The sequence below is a fragment of the Lycium barbarum genome, chromosome 8 (assembly GCF_019175385.1).
Source record: "Lycium barbarum isolate Lr01 chromosome 8, ASM1917538v2, whole genome shotgun sequence".
In the NCBI taxonomy this organism is placed as follows: domain Eukaryota; kingdom Viridiplantae; phylum Streptophyta; class Magnoliopsida; order Solanales; family Solanaceae; genus Lycium; species Lycium barbarum.
The window spans coordinates 111713623-111722036 of record NC_083344.1 but is presented as its reverse complement, the minus strand read 5'-3'; the positions used below and the strand labels follow the sequence as shown (position 1 = coordinate 111722036).

The 8414-nt window shown below is 37.6% G+C and overlaps 1 protein-coding gene across 3 annotated transcripts; it reads left to right on the top strand.

Annotated features, from left to right (window-relative positions):
- The first annotated feature begins 368 nt into the window (after window positions 1–368).
- Window positions 369–2511, top strand: LOC132606724 (uncharacterized). 3 transcript variants are annotated; one of them, XM_060320344.1, is made up of 5 exons: window positions 369–685; window positions 770–910; window positions 1822–1941; window positions 2091–2190; window positions 2295–2511. In XM_060320344.1, exons 1-5 carry the CDS (start codon window positions 467–469, stop codon window positions 2321–2323), a joined length of 609 nt encoding a protein of 202 aa, XP_060176327.1. In that variant the 5' UTR covers window positions 369–466; the 3' UTR covers window positions 2324–2511. The 3 variants fall into 3 exon arrangements, with proteins under 3 accessions (XP_060176327.1, XP_060176328.1, XP_060176326.1); XM_060320345.1 differs by having other exon boundaries at window positions 2091–2212; XM_060320343.1 differs by having other exon boundaries at window positions 370–685; window positions 2091–2186.
- Window positions 2512–8414: the final 5903 nt, after the last annotated feature.

Genomic DNA, 8414 nt, shown 5'->3' with positions numbered 1-8414 from the left:
AATACTATAATATATATATAATACAAAAAAAAAAAAAGTTTTGGACTGTTTGAACCGGACTGGTTCGGTTTGGGGTTTCAAACCGGTAAACCGGAAACCGGCCGGTTCCGTAACCGGTTATCGGTCCGGTCCGGTTTGAACCGGTTGACGGGTTTACCAATGCCCGAAAATGGAGAAATAATTAATTCTTAGCCGGAAGTAGGTTAACATACATGATACATCTAACTAATTTGTAGTCTTCAGAAAATTAATGCATTGGACTTCAACTACCTGCTACCTGCTACCTGCTACCTGCCAACCTTGATAGACATTTAATGCAACTCGTGAATTTTGTTATCAATACTATTGACCTCACTTTTTCTTGTATTTTTCTCATCTGGAATCTCATCCATATATATAATTAATTTCTTATATTATCTAATTTTTATCCTAAGAGAACTGTGCTGTTCTTAGAATTTTCCGCTAGATGGATGATTCAATTATAAATTTGATTGTATTTGGAGTTGTGTCATGGACGACATTATTTTTATTGACAAGAAAGTTGTTCCCAAATCGTTCTTTCGATTTTTGCAATCGTTTGGTATCAACAGTTCATGCAATTTTAGCAGTAACTTTAGCTTCTCTTTCTGTTCAAGATTGGAGTTGCCCAATTTGTCCTTTGGCTTCAAGATCTTCTCACAAGCAGGTACTTTTTTGTTATTTTCTTTTTTACTCAAGAATATGGTAGAGTTCTGTTCTAATTGTGATGTTTGAAAAAACTAATGAACAGATGAAGGCACTAGCATTGACAGTGGCATACCTTATTTATGATTTTGTATGTTGCCTTTTTGACAAGCAAGTGAAGATTGATAACTTAATTCACCATGTGGTGAGTGGTGTTGGACTTGGAGCTGGGCTTGCTTATGAATGGGTAAGTACGATTCTCTTGTTATAATAATCGTTTTAATATTTCTTGCTGTTTTACTTTATCTGTCCATTTATGTGATTCTATTTGATTGTGCACGGAATAAAGAAATGAAAACTTCTAAAATTGGTGAACCTATATATTGATTATGCACCGAATAAATAGACGATGATTTTGAAACTTATGATATATTAAATATTGGATAAGATATCTAAATAGTCACTTTTTATTCCCTGTAATTGAAAAATAGTCATTGTCTTGAAATGTTCAATTCTATAGGTGAAACTCTAGGACATTTTTGCGAAATTTCACTTGTTGAATTAGAAATTCCTTAACCGTGGCTATTTTCAATTACACAACCGAAAGTGGTAAGGGACGCTACTTCTACTCAAATATTTCATAACATTTGTCTTGACTATAAGACTTTTGAAACCTATGTCTTGAATTTGTCATATTTGTGTGACCTAAAATTTCACCAGTGAAATTTGAAATTCAATAACAATGGTTATTTTTCAGTTACAAGATTGAAAAGTGGTTAGTGGGCGCTATTTCTACTTAAATATGTCAAAATATTTGTTTTGAATATAAGACGACTTTTGAAACGTGTGATCTTAATAAACGTGTCATATAATTTCTGTGTGGCTATAACAGATTGTCGTAAGAAAAAACTGAGAAGTTTAAGTTAGAGTTAGAGACATGTCAACTAAAAAAGAAATAGGATCAACATATACATTACCATGTTAGGATAATTATAGGTAACTTTTCATAGAAAGCGGAATTATAACCTGAAAAATAAGGTTGATTACCCTGTTACAAACATGTTAAATATATTGATAATGAAAAAGAAATTTAGACCGACAGTGTATATTAAGTTAAATCCTTAACTTGTAACTAATAAAAAATTCTGTGATATGCAGTGTGGTTCAGAAATGGTAGCAGCATTGTGGTTGACAGAGATTTCCAGTCCATTTCTACACTTGAGGGAGATTCTCAAAGAGCTTGGATATAAAGACACTGATATTAATCTTGCAGCTGATGTTAGCTTCTCAGATTCTAATTTATTTCTTTCCAATTTAAAGATTCTTTTTTATATATATTTCCCCGGATACATTTTTATATGATATACTCCATTAGTTTACTGGACACACAATTTAAGTTAGTCATTTATGGTTGATCTCCTTTACAGGTTTTATTTGCAGTGATTTTCAGCATTGCTAGGATGATAGGGGGCCCATATCTAACCTATGTGACTCTATCAGCTGATAATCCAATCCTCATTAAGGCCGGTAACTTCACATATTAAATAATGTACCAATATACAATTCTCTTACTTTGACAAATCTTATTTTAAAACAACAAATGGTGACATAATGTTTATATGATTTTACAGGCCATGGCTTTCGGACTGCTACTTGTTAGTGCTTTCTGGTTCTATAAGATTGCTAGGATGATCATGTTTAAATTTTCTAGGAGAACATAAGTTAAAATTGCTCCTTCAAATTTTTAATTTGCTGATAATTTTTATTATGCGGCAAATCAAATTCTTCTGTATCGAACATTTGTAGCCTTTGAGGAGAACTTAAAAAGGTTCATTACGTTTCCAAGAATTTGTTGGGTTCGAAATAATCGTGGTCATGCGAGAGCTAATAATTGCAAATCTTGAACGAAGATAAATAAGACGAAAAAAAAAACTATACTAAAAAGGCATAATATCTTATTATGGTTTGACCAATTAGCCTACATATGAGAAAACTGATATAAAAGAAAGCATAAAACTATGAGAAAATATATCCCCCTAAACAAGACTCTTTAACCCTAAGAGACAACATTGTGGATGCTATATATTATATTATTGTATGAGAAGAAAGATCTTCCATTTATAGAAGTTTAAAACTTCTCCTCCAAGAAAAGGGATAAATATGGTAAGAGTCATTTTCCACAAAGAAAGCGTTTTCTATCAAGAAATCCTTTTTGAAGTAAAATACGCTTTTGATAGAATCAAAATAAGGTAGAAAATCCAAGGCAAACCCTAACAGAATATGTAGATAAAGACAAGGAAAATTTTTGTCATTTGTATCCAAGGGTATGACCTAATGGTCAATAATGTAATCAAAAATCATGAGAGATACTCTTCGTTTCAAAATACTCTTCACATTTCTCTTTTTGAGATTCAAACTACTTGAACTTTGACCAATACTTTTAAAATGTATTTTTCACCATATTAATATAAGAAGAATACCATCTTATATTACTTTTTTGTGTTTTGAATATCTAAATTTAATATTACTAATCTGAAGTGCATGACGTGTCCTAGACTCTCTCGGCGCACGTTAGCCTAACGTGCACCACACCATGGGAAAGAGACCTACGACTGTGATTGTACCGAAAAACATGCCAAAGAGTGATGGAGGTAGGAAAGCTAATCAAATGACGGTCATAAAAAGTAGAGTGATGGTTTATCACCAGTTAGTAACACTGGGCCGGTAACGATGAATATGAGAACTAGAACAATTAATGAAATTGTGCAACAAGGACAACTAGAACAATTAATGAAATTGTGCAACAAGGACTAGTAAAAGGTACTCCAATGCAGGCAGCGACTGGCGTTAGTGGAACCAAATCAAAGGAGGGATCTCCGATTCGAAAACCTAGCGCAGTTAAAAGTAGGGCAGTGCAAGCGAAGGAACAAGTGGGAGAATGGATGATGGAAATTAACTCACAAGGAAGCACAGGCGGGCTGTTACACCTCGGAAACTTTTCCATTGGAACACAAGTAAATGAGCTAGTGATGCATGCAAATGGATGTGGATGATTAAAATGAGAAGTCTAAGAAATATGAGAAGTTGCAGATTTGCAACTGCCCAGTGGTCGTAAAGTACTAGGACGGACCGTAAATTGATATACGGTCCGTAAACTGGCAGTCGTAAATTGTCATGCAAGACTTCAACCTTCTGCCAGTTTGAGGAAATGGTATAATACGACCTGGAATACGGACCGTAAAGTGATTTATGGCCCGTAAACCATGGTCGTAAATCACCATGGTTGCAGTCTAAAGTTTCTGGTTCTGGAAATGGTTCAAGACGACCACGGGGGACGGTCCGTAAACTGCAATACGGGTCGTAAACCATGGTTTACGACCACTGTTCACTTCAACACAGATTTTTAAGTCATTAAATAAGGGGATCAAGACTTGTTTTATTTCATTTCTACATTACACTCCTTCTCTCTAAAACATCTCTCTACATCCATTATACAAGTTTTCAAGGATTATAAGTCATCAACAACATTAAACAAGTGAATCAAGAGTAAGGAAACCATCAAGGGTGATCCAAGGTCAAGAAATCCAAATGGAGATAAACTAGGGTTTTGCTCAAAGTGGGGTATTATCAACTAAAGCTTGTTCCTACAACTTCTAAGGTAAGAGTCATGATATTTACATGATGTTTAAGGTATTGGAGAATTAAAATACATGGATTGTAGGAAATATGGTAAAATGGGTTATGAATGATGAATAGTGACATTTTGAGGAATAGTTTAAATTGAATCATGAATGATGTTGTGTTGTGATATAAATGTGTTATAAATGGCATTAAGATCATGAACTAGACACTTTAGACGGATGGACGAAGTTGGGTGTTATGACCTTGAATATGGATGAATTAGAAGCAAGTTGAGAAATCTAGATAATGTGGATAATGTGAATGACTAATGGCCATTGTTATGATATCGATGAAGGTAGAAACGCTAACATTGGAAGGGAGCTTACAAGTGTAGAATAATCCGACGAAAAGGTATGTGAGGCTAACCCTTCTTTCATAAGGCATGGTTCTTTGGTCAAATTCCTAATTCCTCTATATGAGTATGACGTCTTCAAATGATTGATATTCCGAGCTCATAAGCTCACGACCCTTGATGTGTACTACGACGTTACTACGCTCCCCATATGATGAGTAAACCTATAATGTAGACGTAATTATAATGATGACGATAATAATGATGCTAAAGGTGTCTATGGGCTATGATACGAATGTGTGCCTATGAAGGGCTATAATGAAACCCCGAGCTTATAATGCCGGGTAGAATATGGGTATATGAATATATGTATATGTATGTATATGACTACGTAACGCGCGCGCACATCTGCAGATGGTACGGATAACCCTGAAGCCTTGGTAGGGCCAGGTATGAGTAACCTTGAGCCTTGGTTGACCAAGTATGTATAAAACACCGATCCTACGAGGTCGGGTATGTTATGTAAATGCTATGTATATAATATGAATATGAATGTGATAAGACTATGTATCTGAAAACGAATAAGGACATGTATATGAATACGAGCCCAAGCATGGTACGAGTACTATTATGGAATACAGATGATGACGTATGTGTACTAATACGTATGAGAAATGGACAGTCCCTATGTAAGGCAAGTAAGTGTCAGGATGATGATATTATTGTCTTCCCTCCTATGCTATTGTCTATGTTGTCTATTATGCTTCTATATCGATATTGATCATGCTTTACATACTCAGTACATTCTTCGTAATGACGTCCTTTTGTTTGTGGACGCTGCGTCATGCCCGCAGGTGCACAGGGAGACAGACTTGATCCATAGCGGCTTGTTCAGAGATTTCATAGCAGAGCTCCATTTCTTCGGAGCCATAGCTTTTGGGTACTTATTCTTTTGTGTATATAATTATGGGCATAGCGGGGTCCTGTCCCGCTCATGTGATATGTTATACTCTTAGAGGCTCGTAGTCACGTGTATATGGTTAGATATGTCCGGCCTTGTCGGCCTATATTTTGTATATCATTTTGTTGGCCTCGTCGGCCCATGTACAATGTTGTGGCACAGATGCCTATGATGATTAAAGATGTTGTCGCCCAATGGGACTAGTATGATTGATGCTTAGAGATGTATGCTTAATGATGTGGCTCACCTAGATGCAAGCATAAGTGTAAGCTAAGGGGTGCCCGGGTGGGCTAGCACCGGGTGCTCGTCGCGGCCCCCTAGTCGGGTCGTGACACGGGCAATCCTAGGTGGAGGAGGTGGAGCAAGTAGAACACAATGGAAGTGTCCAAAAGAAAAATGGTAAGTTCACTGAATTAGTGGCATCAGTATGGGATAACTTCGACATTACCAAAATTATAAATGTTGGATTTAAGCTTGAATTTTGTGAACCCTGAGTCTGAAGGGGATACTTTGATTGTTGAAATTGATGAGGAGGACATTACAACTGAGAGAGAATATTGGAAACATGTCATTATTTGCTATGTGTTGGGTGCTCATCCCTCATTCTCTGTGTTGAATGGGTTCATTCAAAGGATGTGGGGAAAACATGGCATAAATAAGGTAGTGATGATGTAGAATGGGATTGTGATTGTTCATGCAGAGGGGAAAAATGAAGTGATTCAAGGAGGCATATACCACTTTGACAACAAACCTTTGATTGTGAAGGCATGGGACTCTGATATGGAATTCACTAGGGATAAACAGTACTCTGTCCCTATTTGGATTAAACTACCTGGACTGGATTTCAAATATTGGAGTCCAAAGGGGTTGAGCAAGCTAGGTAGTCTGATAGGGAAGCCTCTCATGGTGGATAGAAATACTAAAAGAAAGATGGGTCTTAATTTTGCTAGACTGCTTGTGGAGAAAAAGATAGATGTGCCACTACCAGAGGTGATTTTGTTTAGAAATGAGAGGGCAAATGTGATTGAACAGAGAGTGACTTATGATTGGAAGCCCTCTTGGTGTAAGTTGTGTCATAAGTATGGGCATAATGAAGAGGTGCGTAGGAAGAACAAAAAGAAAGTGCAAGATGAGGAAACTCCCATAGTGCAAGATGGAGCCAGGAAGGAAATAGAGAACACTGACAAAATAGTACAACAGCAGCCAGGGTCAGAAATAAGCACTGGTGATGCAAAGGTAACTAAAACAAATAAAACTCAAAGGAATGGGATGGGGAATACAACCCAAAGTGGAAGGGGTGGAGAATGGAAGAGCCAGCAAGATGGGAGTAAAGGGTAATACTACAGATATGGTGGGAATAATAGAGGTGTTGATGCTAGAGGTAGAGGTGGTAGATGGGGAAATAGGCCACAGAACCAAGGGAATCAAGTGCCTATTATCAACTTCTTCCAACCTTTGGATAAGGGAGGGGGTGAGTCAAGCACAAAAACTACTGAAAATGGGAGGGGGTGTGTTGTGTCTCCTCCTGGAGATGGTTAAGCTCTTGACATGGAATGTGAGAGGCCTGAATGGCCTGAATAAGCAGAAGGAGGTTAAACTCCTCTGCAATGAATTAGACCTGGGATTATTATGTTTTGTAGAAACTAGAATAAAAGTTAGTAAAGTGGAGGTTATAGTCAATAGTATGTTTGGGGGATGGAACTACCATAGTAATCATAGTTCTCACTATAATGGGAGGATTATGGTGGTTTGGAGACAGGACAGGTTTGAGGTAGTGGTGCAAAGTGAATCACCTCAGGCTGTGACTTATCTTATAACTTGTAAGTCTTTGGAATTAAAGTTTGCTGCTACATTTGTCTATGCTTTTAATGTGAGAGAAGAGAGGAAGGAAGTGTGGAAGTATATTACACAACAGAACTTGGGGACATGTCCATGGGTGGTTCTTGGTGATTTCAATTATGTATTACATGATGAGGACAGAATTGGAGGTAATCATATTGTCACGACCCGGCTAGGGGCCGCGACGGGTACCCGTGCTAACCACCGAGCACCACTCGTTTTACTACTCCTTAGCCTCTTTATCAATCGATTATCCACTTCATAGTTAATTTATAAGAAAATAATTTTCATTTGGAAACAAAAGCATTGTATATACTTGAGCCCTATAGGCTAGCAAAATAATACATATACGTTCATACATACAAAATGACCCTTCCATGAGACCATACAACCCACATCGAGTATCTACGAGCCTCTATGAACTGACACATATACAACTGTACACAAAAGATTGTCATAGGCACCTCCGGAGCAATGAAGGGCTTTTAATCGGCAACTCTAGGAATCTGGAGCAACGTCTCCTCCCTGCCTACCTGTGGGCATGAACACAGCGTCCAAAGAAAAAGGACGTCAGTACGAACATTGTACTGAGTATGAGAGGCATAAACAATGAAGAAAGACAGTGATAATATAATGTGAACGTCAATATGAAACATCTGAATCTGAATGGCAATCATAAAAGAAGTATTGCATGTTGTCTTACTCATACTCATCATAATCTCATATATGCATAATATGCAAGCTGCCCGTCCATATCGGAACGGTGTGATAATCAATAACATTAGCCCGCGTCCAGGCCTCCCGCGTCCGGGGTACCATCTCATGCCGCCCACTAGTGGTGTCTGCCCATGCCCGAAGGTCATGGTGTCTCCGTATAGCTGCCCGCCTTGGCGGGGACTGCCCGGCCAACTAGGCACGGTGTAAAATGCTCATGACATGCTCAATGCAAAATACTCATAATAATATGCTCATCATAAA